Source organism: Mandrillus leucophaeus, unplaced genomic scaffold, assembly GCF_000951045.1.
Source record: "Mandrillus leucophaeus isolate KB7577 unplaced genomic scaffold, Mleu.le_1.0 Scaffold354, whole genome shotgun sequence".
In the NCBI taxonomy this organism is placed as follows: domain Eukaryota; kingdom Metazoa; phylum Chordata; class Mammalia; order Primates; family Cercopithecidae; genus Mandrillus; species Mandrillus leucophaeus.
The window spans coordinates 1655449-1671345 of NW_012103743.1; the positions used below are offsets into that span (position 1 = coordinate 1655449).

General features: G+C 37.4%; 1 protein-coding gene across 1 annotated transcript in view; it reads left to right on the forward strand.

The window, feature by feature from the left end:
- Positions 1-3391: 3391 nt before the first annotated feature.
- Positions 3392-15897, forward strand: part of C5 (complement component 5) — a 98980-nt gene continuing 86474 nt past the window's right edge. The window contains exons 1-4 of the mRNA XM_011989505.1: positions 3392-3480; positions 7291-7483; positions 10504-10666; positions 15686-15756. Coding sequence (XP_011844895.1) covers positions 3416-3480; positions 7291-7483; positions 10504-10666; positions 15686-15756 — 492 coding nt within the window. The 5' untranslated portion in view covers positions 3392-3415. The remainder of the gene's footprint in view (positions 3481-7290; positions 7484-10503; positions 10667-15685; positions 15757-15897) is intronic.

Here is a 15897-nt window from a genome sequence, read left to right on the forward strand (position 1 = left end):
TAGGTTATAGTTTGGTTTTATACATTTCCAGGAGACAAGAGTTACAGGCAAAGATATAAATTGATACATGCAAAGTATATATTGATTCAGCCCAAAAAAAAGGACATCTCCAAGTAGGGACTTATTAATTATAGGTGGGTCTTAAGGATTCTTTAGTTGGCAATTGGTTGAGAGGGTTAAGCTATTATCTAAAGGCTTAAAGTCAATAGAAAGTAATGCTTGAGTTAAAGGAGGTTGTGGGGTCCAAGGCTTTTGTTATGTAGATGACTTCTCATAGGTAGCAGCCCTCAGAGAGAATCAATGGCAAATATCTGTCTCTTTGCAGACCTTTGAGATGTCAGACTGTCAGTTCAACTCTGCTAGATCTGGGAAAAGCCTAGAAAGGGAAGGCCTGGCTGCATTCATGGAGATTCTCTACAGATGCAAATCTCCCCCACAAAAGATAGCTTTGCAGGGCCATTTCAAAATATGTCAAAGAAATATATTTTGAGATAAAATATTTTTATTCCCTACAAGGTCTGCTATCTGTCATGTCTTGCTATATCAGAGTCAGTTGAAAAGTAAGCCATATTACACCAGGTTTATTTTTATTTATTTATTTATTTATTTTTTGAGACAGAGTTTTACTCTTTGCCCAGGCTGGAGTGCAATGGCACGATCTTGGCTCACTGCAACCTCTGCCTCTCAGGTTCAAGCAATTCTCCTGCCTCAGCCTCCCGAGTAGCTGGGATTACAGGCACCCGCCACCACACCCAGCTAATTTTTGTATTTTTAATAGAGACAAGGTTTCACCATATTGGCCAGTCTGGTCTTGAACTCCTGACCTCAGGTAATCTACCTGCCTCAGCCTCCCAAAGTGCTGGGATTATAGGAGTGAGCCACCATGCCCAGCATATACCAGGTTAACTTTTAAAACCCATTTAACAATATTTTATGATTTGTAGGGTGTGATTCCTTGCGTGAATGGCCTGAGATCTTGTTTATAATTTGGTATCTTATTGCCACAGAGTCTGTTTTGTCCTACGATCTTTTAACTTGAATGCAGGTAAGTTGTGCCTAAACTCCAAAGGGAGGGGATATAACAAGGCATGTCTAACCTCCCTTTGCCATCACAGCCAGGAATTCAATTTTTAAGACTTTTCTGGGGTCTCTTTGGCCAAGTGGGTGTTGATTCAGTCAGTAGGGGTAAGTTGGGAGTGCTTAGCATTTTATGTTTAGTCTACATACTTTAGTCCTTGTGTCCTGACTGCCACTCAAATAGATTTAGGACCTCAGACCACTTTAGTTAGCCAGTGGTGAAGATAGCCATGACCTGGGTTTCTCCCTCTGGAGCAGAGAATTCTCCTCTGTCCCAAGGCCTGCCTAAATGCACTGTCGGAATTCTGGGTGCCTGCAGAATTCTATCCTGTGTTATGTTCCAGCACTGACTTCTGATACAAAGTCCCACACTCACTTTGCTCTCCCTCCTCCAAGCACACAGATTCTCTTTCCTGCTGTGCAGCCTGTGGTTGGAGGAGGGGTGGTGTAGGCAATGCAGGGAGATCTTCCCTCACCCCCCTACCCCCACCTGGTCTTCAATGCCTCTTTCCTTATCATTAAGGTAAAAAAAAAAGGCACTGTGATCACTCACCTGATTTTATGGCTCTTATGAAGGTGCTGTCTTGCATGGATAGTTGTTCTACTTGGTGTTCCTGTGTGGAGAACTATCTCTGGGGGGTTCTCTGGGCCCTCTCTCCAATCAGTCTTTAAACTGCTGGCACCGAAGCCTCCAGTGCCTTCCTCCTCTATATCCCATGGAGAGTTACTGAAGTAGTTCTTTTTGGATTTCAGTTGGCCTTTTATTAGAGCCTGTCTCCTAGAAGATTAAAACATGAGACTGCGGGCTTGAGCCAAAAAGCAGTCAGAGGGACAAATATTGGGTTTTACTTAGAATAACCCACCTGCCACCATGCCTGGCTAATTTTTGTATTTTTAGTAGAGACGGGGTTTCACCATGTTGGCCAGGCTGGTCTTGAACTCCTGACTTCAGGCTGTCTCTTATACACATCTAGATGTGTATAAGAGACAGGAGCTGAGATCCAGCCACTGCACTCCAGCCTGGGCGACAGAGCGAGACTCCGTCTCAAAACAAACAAACAAAACAAAAACAAAAACAAAAAACAGAAAAGCAAAAAGAAAAGAGAGTAAATTTAAAAATTCTAATGAAAATAAAACATCATAAAAATTAACTTAATTAAAAATCAGCCAGGCATGGTGGCTCACGCGTATAATCCCAGCACTTTGGGAGGCCAAGGCAGGTGGATCACCTGAGGTGGGGAGTTCAAGACCAGCCTGGCCAACATGGTGAAACCCTGCCTCTACTAAAAATACAAAAAAATTAGCTGGACGTGGTGGGACATGTCTATAGTCCCAGCTACTTGGGAGACTGAGGAAGGAGAATCCCTTGAACCTGGGAGGCGGAGGTTGCCCTGAGTCAAGATAGTGCCACTGGACTCCAGCCTGGGTGACAGAAAGAGACTCTGTCTCAAAAAAAAAAAAAAGTATAAAGATAAAATTTTAGTATATTGTGAATTAGTTATCAGACTCAATTGTTATAGGAAGCTTTGTTTTTCTGGAGTTCTTATATTAAAATTATTAAAATCCTTACTGAAAAGTATAGCGTATTTTCTTTAAAAGAAAGATATTCTATATCTGAATAAAGGCAAACTTTGAATGAGTGGTGTATGACTTAATAAATATTGGAGACTATCGATTCTCCAATACTTAGAGAATGACGACAGCATCCTCAGCATGGCATTTTCGTTGCCAGTCACAATCTTTCCTCCACCTAATGTTCTCTAGACTGAGACAGACCAAGGAACAATTCCCTAGACCTCCTTTGCAGAGCTAAGTTATGCTCAGACCATGTGCAGCACCAAGGACACTGCCATTCAGGTCTCCAAAAAAAGTCATCTTGTGAGCCCTGTCTAAACCAGGCCTTTTCTAAAATCATTTCCATTTGAAACTGAGTCCAAGTGTGTCTCCATCAGTATTAGAGTGGACCTGCCAGATGTGTGCTTGCAGATGATGCAACATCAAAGCAAATGCCCTGGGCAAGAGAAGAAAGGCCAAAGCAATAGGCTTACTGGTTTTTAGCTTTGAGCCACTCTTCATAGTGCCAAATTCCCATTTTAGAGTCCCTTTATTTGTATTAATAAAAATAAATTCCCTGGGTGTAAGCTCCTATAAAATACTCCCTATGTGTATTCCTGGGCATGAAAGGGTGTTTTAGTTCCAATTCTAGTTTTCCTGCTTAGAGGTTCACCTTTCTGACATTAATAATTAACCAGATTATCTGAATTGTTCAAGTTCAGTTTATTTAAAAGGAGAATATCCTCAAAAGGGTTATATCCATGATTTCCTGCTACCTCCAACCATGGGCCTTTTGGGAATACTTTGTTTTTTAATCTTCCTGGGAAAAACTTGGGGACAGGAGCAAACGTAAGTAAAACAAGCTATCTTCATTTTTCAATGCATCTTAGTTATGATGAATGAAGAGTTAAATTTAACAGATTGTGTTAATTTGAAAATAATTTGCTACTTCTGAGAACACCAAGTGAATAGTATCATCTCTGAATGAGAAAGTCATGGAAGCATTTTGATTTAATGAGTAGCCAACAACGTAACAGCTTTCATGAAATTGTTATTTATTGAAATTTATGTAATTATTCAAATTCCTCTTCAAAAAATCACAAAACAAACTCCAGATAATAAACTTTCTTGACATTTTTTGCTTATTTTAACTTGGTGTTTAGTTTTGTGTTTTTCATAGACTATATACAATTAAACCAGGGTTATTTGGGAGTCAGTCTAATACTGTGATCTGAAAATCTGTTGTAATGACTTCTATAATACATTTATGAGCTGATTTTTCACAATTTTTAGTGTCATTATTGAGATAATATGCATTTTAAGTAATGTTTTAAAAATAATGATCTTATTTCTAGAAATGTTTTAATACTGAAAAGTAACTGTAGATTAATCAAACCTTTTCATTTTATATACGAGGATAAGTCCAGATATGGGAAGTGACTGGCCAAAAGTCACAGTTCTAGAGAGAGAGAAACAGGATTTTTATTAAGATCTCCTGTTTATCTCTTCAGTTTTTTTCATTTTGTCATAGATGTATGCATGTAAATATATTATATATAAACACATACTTAGGATGTCATTCTTTTTTAGAACTGTCCTATTTCTGATCTGTAATCTTATCACATGGCCGCAAACACTCCACTACCTTAGCATCCTGCCTTTATTATTTCTTTTTGAAAGACAACTAGCAGCTAAGACTTAGAGAGACTGAAATTAAGTGACTTCAAATTAGTGGCAGAACTAGGGCTGGGACCTGGCTTCCATGATTCTTGTCCAGACTTATTCTGAATTCTTTCTACTAGCCCTTAATAAAAATTATTTCCTCACTTTCTCTGAAAAAGTCAGAGTATACCATTTACAACATGGCAATCTATCACTTTAATTAATTGGTTGATTGATTCAACAAATATTTATTGAACACCTAACCATATGATAGGCACTGCAGATACAGCAAACGGTAAGACAATTCCTAGAGCTTGTATTCTAGTGGGAGAAGCAAGTAATGAATGAATGTGCCAATGAAAGAATGTGTAAGGTCAGGTAGATAGTATTATGAAGAAAAAAATAAAGGAGAGTATGAGAATTTAAAACAAAAATTATGGGGCACTATTTTAAAATGTGGCCAGGAAAGGTTCTCTTAAGGAGGCTGCGCTCAAACAGAGCCTGAAGGAAGTGAGGAAGCAAACCATGCAAATATTTGAGGAAAGAGCATTCCAGGTAGAGGCCAAAATAACATTCTTGCCTCTCTGCCAGCTCAGTAACCTGATCCTCTGCAGGAATTGAAAGACACAGAAAACTATGAAATTCTTTATATGGATAGATTATGCTACTGATAAGTCAATAAGAACCAAAATCTTTATGAAGGGTGGTTCCAGAATCATCTTTTAGGGGCCTCTAAACACTACGTATTTTATGCTTGACTGCTAGCATCACATAGACCAGCAGTCCCCAACCATTTTGGCACCAGGGACAGGTTTTGTGGAAGACAATGTTTCCATGGACCGGGATTGGGTTGGGGATGGTTTCAGGATGAAACTGTTCCACCTCAGATCATCAGGCATTATATTCTCATAAGGAGCTTGCAATCTAGATCTCTCGCATGTGCAGTTCACAGTAGGGTTCATGCTCCTATGAGAATCTAATGCCACCACTGATCTGACAGGAGGCAGAGCCAAGGTGGTAATGCTCCTTTGCCCCACTGCTCACCTCCTGCTGTGTGGCCTGGTTCCTAACAAACCATGGACTGGCATTGGTCCGTGGCCCAGGGGTTGAGGACCCCTAACATAGACAATTCAAAATTAAAGCAATACTAAACTGAAAAACATAAAGCTTCTGTAAATACTGAAATTAAAGTAGCTTTAGACTCCTAAATTTTTCTAATTACAAAACTTGATAAATTCTATTTAGTACAACAGTTGAAAATGTTAATTCTGGAAACGGGCTGCTCAAGTTCTATTCTTAATTCTATAATTTGTGATTTATAGAATTCATAAATCATATATATGTGGCCTTGGGAAAATTAATTAGCAGTTTCTTCACCTTAAAACTGGAGTAATAGTTCCTCACAGTGGTTGTAACAACACAATGAGTTTATATATATTAAGTATTCAGAATAGTGCCTTATCACAGGGTAAAATTTCAGTAAATGCATCTTATTATCATAAAAGCTGAACTCCTCTCATTTTCTGCTATCTCCTACTAGGCATGTGGGGAAGGGGAATTCAGATGATGGTTGGAAATCTGGAAATTCTTTCCTCTCTTTTGTAATTTGCCTATAAGTGGATCCAAATTAGTTGTCATGTAGGAGAACTGCCAGATGCTTTGAAGGATTTAATTGCTGATAAATTAATTCCATTGTTACTAAAAACTTCCTACTTTTACCAGACTCAAAATGTCATAATGTTGGCAGAAGCCTGGAATAATTCTGCCAGGTGGGGTGGTGCATATACTCCAAACTTGGGCCACTTGAATTAGTTGATCACTATGCCCTTCTGGGTTTAAACACTTTTTTTTCCTATGTAATAGCATATGTAGTCCTCGCTATTCAAATTAGATACTTTTGTGATATACAGTTAGTAATCCAGTTTATATTGGTAAGTTTTAAATAAAATAATTTTTTAAAATCACGTATTTTAAAATTTGTATTTCAAAACATGTATAGATTCACTTCCATTATTGTATAAATCACATGAAAAGTAAAAATAAGAGAACAGTCTATGGTTGTGAATAACATATAATCTTGACCTCAAATGTACACATAACAACTGAGAGAGAACTGATATAAAGTCCTCCCCCATTTACTTACAAACCGTGTAACCTTAGCCAAGTTAGCCTCTTACCACTTGCAAAATAGGAATAATGATAGTACCAGCGTCATTGGCTTATTCTAAAACTTAACAAGAGCTGTATGTAAAGTGCTGATACAGCCTCTGATATATGGCAAATACTTAATTACCATTATTGTTTGAAGATGGTAATTTGCTCTTAAAGGACTATCATCACTATTTCCATTTCCAAATGCACTTCCCAGCTCACTTGTACTCTATACTTTTCGTTATCTGTTTACTAGTATAACATAGTATTTCTAAGATCACTCCCTTTTAACTAATTTAGTGAGATTAATAAATCTTAACATATTGAGTACTAAGAGTGCTAGGCCCTTTCATATACATGTTCTTACTTAATACTTTACGAGAGCCTGGTAAAGAAGGTGATTATTTCCACAGTAAGTTATTTTAGCCTCAGAAAGAGTTAATGACCTTACCACGGTCACTCAGCCGGCAGATGCCACAGCTGGAATTCAATCGCTGCTTTTTTCTTCATTGAGCAAAAAATATTGACTCCATTTACATGTTCTGGTCAACACGATTAAAAGTCTTCCTTGGCTGCAGTAGCTAAGAGAAGGTGCTATTATCACCTTACCTTTCGAAATGTAAACTAAACCTCCAGCTTCATTTCTCAGGTCTTAATTCCAAACTACTTAGAAATTATGCCAAAGTTATGGTGGATCACAAGTACATTTTGACTTACTAATATCATTTTTAAGTGAGGAAATATATGTATTTTAAAAGGAATCTCTCAAATGAGAGAAAAAAATCAAAAGTGTAAGAAAGTTTGTCCTATAAAGACACTGAGCCTTATTTTTTCCTTTTTCAATAGATATGTCATTTCAGCACCAAAAATATTCCGTGTTGGAGCATCTGAAAACATTGTGATTCAAGTTTATGGATACACTGAAGCATTTGATGCAACAATCTCTATTAAAAGTTATCCTGATAAAAAATTTAGTTACTCCTCAGGCCATGTTCATTTATCCTCAGAGAATAAATTCCAAAACTCAGCAGTCTTAACAGTATGTATTTATCCTTTATTTTCTTTATATATACAGAATATTCTCAATAAGAATGTGTACAAAGTTTGAATATTGATAACATATAGATTTAATCATTTACATCCACTGTGGGATTATTAGATGATGTCAGTCACTAATGATAATATAAGTGAAAATTCTAACAGAAACAGAAAATTCTAAACAGAAGAGTTATGTCCACTTTTTGAGCAATGCATGTCAATTTTCACATTCTTATTGGAAAATAAAATTGTACCAATGTGAAAATATTTGGAAATAATTGAAAATACTTATTTGCTGTGAAAATTATTATTAGAAAGAAATTGAGAATTATGAATATGATTTGATCTGTAGTATGTTGCCCACAAAAATCCATGGATATTATTGAACATTCAATTGAACTCTAATATTCTAAAATTATAGCTTCAAAAACTAAAAATTTTTTATTACTAAAGTGAATAGCTCTGATTGACAACCTGCAGTAAATAGAAAGAACAACCTTGATCAAATAACTCTTTCTCCTATTGAGATATTGTAGTATAGATTGCTTAGAGACATATTTGCAACTTATTTCTTACTAAAGATTCTGATACTTAATAAAGAAAATTAAAGAATATCAGACGTAAAATGGGCTCTGCAGTTCATTTAGACCAGAGTTTCTCTAAAGTGAGTTCTTTATAAAGAAATTAAAAATGGAAATTTAATAAAGAGCTTAAGATTAGAATCATATTGATTTTATAACATTTTGAATTTATTTTATAAATTTGTTTTGAGTTTTTAATTATACAAAAATCATAAGCATTAGATTATACCCAGTTTTAAGTTTGTACATATTTAAGTATCTTTGTAATAAAAATTATTTTGGTTATGTTATAAATAATAAAAAGTCAATGCTGAGGGTTCTCCATGACTTTTGTCCTTTAATACATATTACTCATGTCTGAGAAACACTAATCTAAATAATTTCTAATCAAATATATGAATTCTTTAATTAATGTTCTTAGCAGTAAATGCTCATATCTCTTAACAAATTCTTCCACTTATTAGGTTCGTTAACAATTAAAATTCATTTATTAAAAGTGTTACTTTTATGGCACATGCCTGTAATCCCAGCTACTCGGGAGGCTGAGGCAAGAGAATCGCTTGAATCCAGGAGGCGGAGGTTGCAGTGAGCCAAGATCGTGCCACTGCACTCCAGCCTAGGCGACAGAGTGAGACTCCATCTCAAAAAAAAAAAAAAAAAAAGTGTTACTTTCAAAAGACACTCTTTTATCTGATACAATGTATTTGTGGCTGTTAGTTTTAAATTTAAATCAATCAAATTTAACTGAAATTAAAAATGCAGTATCTCAGTTGCACTAGCAACATTTCAAGTGTTCAAATAGCCGCAGGTAGCTAGTGTCTGCCATAGTGAACAGCATAGATGCAGAATATTTCTGTCATCACAAAAAGTCCTTTAAACAGTGCTGACCTATATGGTTAACTGAAAAACTAGATTAAGGTGGAGGAATCATAGTTGGTACATATTTTAACCATTTAATTTTATCAGAGTAATATCATGTATCTTTATTTGCCAATTGTTTAATGTTGTACCAAGGTCCTTTAAGTGTGGGTCTATGGATTGCACTGTCAAATCTCATTTGTTATGTGTTACAACTTTAATGGATCATCTTTGTTCTATAGGTTTTTTTTTCTTTCTTTCTTTTTTCTTTTTTTTTTTTTTTTTGAGACAGGGTCTTGCTCTGTCACCCAGGCTGGAGGACAATGGTGCGATCTCAGCTCACTGCAGCCTTCACCAGGTTCAAGCGATTCTCCCACCTCAGCCTCCCAAGTAGCTGGGATTACAGGTGTGCACCACCACACCTGGCTAACTTTTACATTTTTAGTAGAGAAGGGGTTTCACCATGTTGGCCAGGCTGGTCTCGAACTCCTGACTTCAGATGATCCGCCCGCCTCGGCCTCCCAAAGTGCTGGGATTACAGGCGTAGGTCACTGTGCCCAGCCTGTTCTATAGTTTCTGTTTCTTAAAAGGGGAGAAAGAACTTAAAGGCACTTACAAAGCAATCTGGGTGCAGAATATTTATATATTTTTCTTGTTTTCCAAACTTTTACAATAATTTCACATAGCTAATTCTACAGCAGTTGGTTTTTGTAATTAACTTTCATCCCATGTTTCCAAAGCCTAAATTTTCATAGATACACTTTTGTTTTTTATCACTTTTCATGTATTAAATTTACATATCATTGAATGTAAAGGGAATAATTACAAACATAAATTAGAAAATGAGCATCTCAACTCATAGGAGCAGAAATACGTGGGGTAATACTAAGGGTCCAGAGAGGCTGGGCATGTGGGCACAGTGACTGATGCCTGTAATCCCAGCACTTTGGGAAGCTGAGGCAGGCGGATCACTTGAGGCCAGGAGTTCAAGACCAGCCTGGCCAACATGGTGAAACCCTGTCTCATTAAAAATACAAAAAAAAAAAAAAAGTTAGCTAGGCATGGTGGTGCACACCCGTAATCTCAGCTACTTGGGAGTCTGAGGCAGGAGAATCACTGAACCCGAGAGGCAAAGGTTGTCATGAGCCGAGATGGCACCGCTGCTCTCCAGCCTGGGCAACAGAGTAAATGAGGCTCCATCTCAAAAAAAAAAAAAAAATCCAGAGAATCAGTCAGGAGGTTTCACAAAGGGAATGGGGAGCACGGGGTAACCCAGCAAACTAATTGAGTGAAGGTTTCTTAAAGGTGTTTATGGTAGTAGCTTCACTAAATGTACATAAAATTTAGGAAACATGGAACCAAAGAGACTTTCAATTTCTTAAAGCTAAATTTTTATTATGTAATTAAACACTAAAGGACTTTGGGCAAAATTTATTTACTCTTCTTGCTCCCATATCACTTTTTAAATGGTTACATGTACATACTCATTGTTCTAATGAGATCACAGTTGTATTTAGAAAATTAATGTGTTTAATAATTTTAGAATTATTATACTGTTTTCTATCAACAATTTCTTTTCCAGATACAACCAAAACAATTACCTGGAGAACAAAACCAAGTTTCTTATGTGTATTTGGAAGTTGTATCAAAGCATTTTTCAAAATCAAAAAAAATTCCAATAACCTATGACAATGGATTTCTCTTCATTCATACAGACAAACCTGTTTATACTCCAGACCAATCAGGTAGAGTATAAGATATTTCTTTCTCTAAGTAGGGTATCTGACACTATTGATACTATATTGTAGAGCTTTTTAATACCTGAAATTGAGTGAAGATTGGTTTCTTTCTAATTTGCTCAAAAGACTCTCAATTCCCAATGACATCTATACTTTCAAATATTTAATAGTATTTTAATTTTAAATTTATGGAGAAAGTGCTAAATAAATTGCAAAACCAACAATTACATTACCTTCCCCATCAGTTATTTCCAAGTAGAAAATGCTTTTTCAAAATCGTAAAATGTTACGTTAGGTCTTATTCATTAAACAAATATAAGACTTAATTGCAAATATAATTTGGCAATGGGAAAATAATTTATTATAGAACCATGTTCATGAAAAATGCCACTGAGTCTGGAACTAATCCCCAAACTGGAAAAATTAATCTAACCCTAGGGGATCAGATGTTTCAGCAGAGAATAAACTAGATCACAGAAATATATGGATATTAATTTTCAAAGGGGACCTACCTAAGAAAGTTTCTGTTAGAACATTGTTTAATATTCATGGTTCTTCTGTTAGAGGCAAAAGGGCAGAATGGGCAATCAAAATCATGTGAATAGGAATGACTGGACCTATTCCCAATGAACCAAAAGTAAAACACAGAAAAGTGTGAATGCTGCCCAATATATTGATGTGTTTGCAAAGCCTTCCATTCTCCCGTTTCTCCCTCTCACCATCACTGACTTTTAAGTGCATCAGAAATAGAATATGAGAGATGTATATGTGGGAGGGAGAGGCTACGGAATTTCATTAATGATATTCTTGGAGCAAGACAGAGAAAGGAAGTGGGCACCAGCTGACTTCGTTGAAAAACTGTACACAGTAGATATTTGCTACATGTTGGTTGACGTTGTTGATGAGAATAGTGGGGTGGAACTGGGCTGCACCATTACCATTTCAGCAGGATCATTTGTTATGATCAGCTCAGAAAGGACAGGCCTAGAGTAGGTGGAGATATTGCTGTCTGCTTGGCCAGAATATAATTGCCAGAATAGTAGCATCTCTTTACTCCAAGAGACAACTTGGTAAACAAGGAAATAGTCTCTGCCCACAAAGGTTGGGTCCTTTTAAACATAATTATACCTGGAAACAAGCATATCATCTCCCTTGTCCTCCTCCTACATTGAAGGATACTTTATTGCTTGGATTCTGTTGATACATCCCACAACTTAGGGTCATCAGTCTTTGTCCAATAAGCATTGTAATATCCAGAGCCTGGGACCTTCCTCGATTATCAAGGCTTTTCTTAAGAATGGCTTTACGTCTCATGCCTGTAATCTCAGCACTTTGGGAGACTGAGATGGGTGGATCACAAGGTCAGGAGTTCAAGAACAGCCTGGCCAAGATGGTGAAACCCTGCCTCTACTAAAACTACAAAAATTAGCCAGGCGCTGTGGCAGGCACCTGTAATCCCAGCTACTCTGGAGGCTGAGGCAGGAGAATCGCTTGAACCCGGGTGGCAGAGGTTGCAGTGAGCTGAGATCAAGCCACTGCACTCTAGCCTGGGCAAAAGCGTGAGACTTCATCTCAGAAAGAAAAAAAAAGGCTTCATGTATTATTTCTCTATCAGGGCTTTACTGTAAGATGATGTAATATCTGGCCAGGTGCGGTGGCTCATGCCTGTAATCCCAGTACTGTGGGAGGCCAAGGCGGGTGAATCACTTGAGGTCAGGAGTTCGAGACCAGCCTGGCCAGCATGGTGAAACCCCATCTCTACTAAAACTACAAAAATTAGCTAGGTGTGGTGGTGCACGCCTGTAATTCCAGCTACTTGGGAGACTGAGGCACAAGAATCACTCAAACGTGAGAAGCAGAGGTTGCAGTGAGATCGCACCACTGCACTCCAACCTGGGCAACAGAGCAAGCTTGTCTAAAAAAAAAAAAAAAGAAAAAGAAAAAAAAAAGAAGAATATGTAATATCCTCATTCATTCTAATCCTAGAGGAAAATGAGAGAAGTTTCCTATAAATATTGGCCCATTTCTGAGAGGTAGTGAAGTAAATTGGTTAAAAGCAGACTCTGGAACCAGATTGTCTGGGTTCAAATCACAGCTTGAGCTGCTGTGAGCTGTATGACCCTGTGTGAATCACTCAGCCTCTCAGACTCCCGACTTTCCTCACTTGTAAAACAGAGATAATAATACAACTTACCTCATAGAGTTGTGAAAATTAACTGAATTCATATGTGTAAAGCACTTAAGATAGAGCCAAGCACACAGTAAGAACCAGGAAAGTGTTTTCCATTATCTATGGAATAGCACAAAGCCATATTTACAGAAAACAAAAAGAATTACTTAAAAGTATTTTTTTAGTTGTCTTGTTATTTATAGCTGTAATGTCGTGATCAACACATTTAATCTGAAGATTCTTGAGGGATTTTTAGTGTAAGCATCTTTAGGATAAAGGCTTAAATCTTCAAGGCTTTACTGGATAAATGACTTTAGAATATTGCCCAAAATCCTTCAATTTCATAAAGCGTGTGTCCTGCCTTCTTCCCCAGCTTTATCACCTACTACAGCCCCACCCTCTATAGACACAAGCCAAACTGACCTCCTTTCAGATGCTTTCTCACATTGTTTCCCCATCCATATTAAGGCCTGTGTAACATGCCGTTGCCTCTGCATGGTACATTCTTGCCCCTCCTTTGCCTTGTTAACTCCTCCTTCACCCTCACATATCATCACAGACCCTTCTAAAGGCAGCTTCCCCTGATTTCTCTGACCTCTTCAAATCTCCCTCTTCTACATGCTCATAAGGCCGAGCAAGTATCCTTTGTGGCACTTCACACCCTAGAATTTTACATATAATTGTGTTTGCCTCTTTCCTCCACTCCATTAAAAGATGTCCATGTCTGATTTGTCTCACTACTGTGTCTCAGTACCTAGCACAACGACTGGCACATTCAAAGGCATTCAAGGCCGAGCGTGGTGGCTCACGCCTGTAATCCCAGCAGTTTGGGAGGCTGAGGCAGGTGGATCACGAGGTCAGGAGATCAAGACCATCCTGGCTAACACGGTGAAATCCCATCTCTACTAAAAATACCAAAAATTAGCCAGGCGGGCACCTGTAGTCCCAGCTACTCAGGAGGCTGAGGCAGGAGAATGGTGTGAACCCAGGAGGCGGAGTTTGCAGTGAACCGAGATTGTGCCACTGCACTCCAGCCTGGGCGACAGAGTGAGACTCCCTCTCAAAAAAAAAAAAAAAGCATCCAAACTTTTTTTAAAATTAATAAACCATATCTTTTATTTTTATTTTTATATATTTATTTATTTAGTCAGTGTCTTGCTCTGTCACCCATGCTGGAGGGCAGTGGTGCAATCTTATCTCATTGCAATCTCCGCCTCCCGGGTTCAAGCGATTCTCCAGCCTCAGCAAACCAAGTAACTGGGTTTACAGGCGCTTGCCACCATGCCTGGCTATTTTGTATATTTAGTAGAGCTGGAGTTTCACCATGTTGGCCAGGCTGGTCTTCAACTCCTGGCCTCAAGTGATCCACTCACCTCGGCCTCCCAAAGTGCTGGGATTCCAGGCGTGAGTCACTGTACCCGGCCAATAAGCCATATCTTTTATACAAAAAATTGTATAGCTCTTACCTCCAATGTATCATCACTGTGAAGACAAGATTAATTTTCTGATCTAAACACAAACTGGGTTAAAAACTAGCCAAATAGTAGTAACAGAAATAGTAATAAAATAATAAACATTTATTGATTACTTAGTATGTGTCAGGCTATGCAAAAGCTTTGCATTATTTAATTCTCACAAGGACACTATGAACACACACTAATATTCCTGTTTTACAAGTGAGATAACTAAGGTTTAGAGGGATTAAGTATCCCGCTCAGGGTCATACTAGAAAGTGGCAGAGGCAGGAGTGAGACCAAAGTTTTTAATTCTAGGGCCTCTGCTCTTAACTTTTGTGACTTTCTGACTTGGGCAGCTTCCCAGTGATACTTAGGCCTAGACTGGGTGTGTCCAAAAAGCAGGAGATAGGATTTGTGGTGGGAGACAGGTGTGAGGGGAAGGAGAGAGCAGAGAGGTGGGGCATTTACTGAGCACATTGTTTTTATCTTGTGAACTTAATAAAACCAGTGTTAATATGGTTTCTCATACAGAGCTTTGCATAATACTGATCTTTTAAAAGATACTGGGTTTATGGTGCCAGTTCCATTTTATTTTGTGGGTAAAGTTTGGCCATGAAATGATTTGAGCATCAGCAACACCCTAGAGAAATTACAGTATCTTTGGAAGGAATTAGATCACTATGTCTCAAACAGCTGTGAGTTAAAAGTGAAACAGATGCTTTTGTTTAAAAAGTAGGGATCTATTAACTGACAGAAAGAAATGGAAGAAAAGTAACAGTTATTGAGCCCCCGCCATTGCTCTTTTAACAATGAGAGAACAAGTGTAGGATCTGGCTCAATAAATACAAGAAAACCATACAATCCAAAGCTGCCTTTTGCAATAAGAGCTAATTGGAAGCCTTGTTGGTTTTCATAAGTGGAAGAGTGTGTGTCTGAATCAAGCTCCCAATTTTCCATTAAGATCTTCAACTCTATTATGAGACAATATGTTACGCTGCCCTATAACCATATGGTGGACGTCACTATTTTGCTACTATGAAATTCTTGATAAATAATGGCCTAATTACAGATGTAATTAATTTCATACTGTGGGTGTGTTCTCAAAACATTGTAGGTAAATGTATTTTAAGAAAGTGAACTGTACTTTAAATCCACTAATAGAAATAGTTCTTTAAAGGAATTCCAGAGGATTCTCTTAAATAAAAGAATCTTTAGTAATGTATATGTCTGCAAACTAATTTTTCTTTTTTTCACTAATTTTTCTTTTTTTCAAATATGGACTTTTGTGTATTGAGTTTTTTAAAGTAAGATTCTTCTCTTTTAAGGATGGTTGTTTTAAAAAAATCAAAATATCCTTGTGTTTAGCAGAGTTTTTGATGATATCAATTATTCTTACAGTAAAGGTTAGAGTTTATTCGTTGAATGATGACTTGAAGCCAGCCAAAAGAGAAACTGTCTTAACTTTCATAGTAAGTATTTTATTTACTTAAGTAATACTTTAATTCATTTTTTCAGTACAAGAATCTCATTTCATAACCCTATCCTCACACTACACTAAATCATTCAGTGTTCCATAACTGGTTATTGAACATCTGCAATGAGTATAGTAT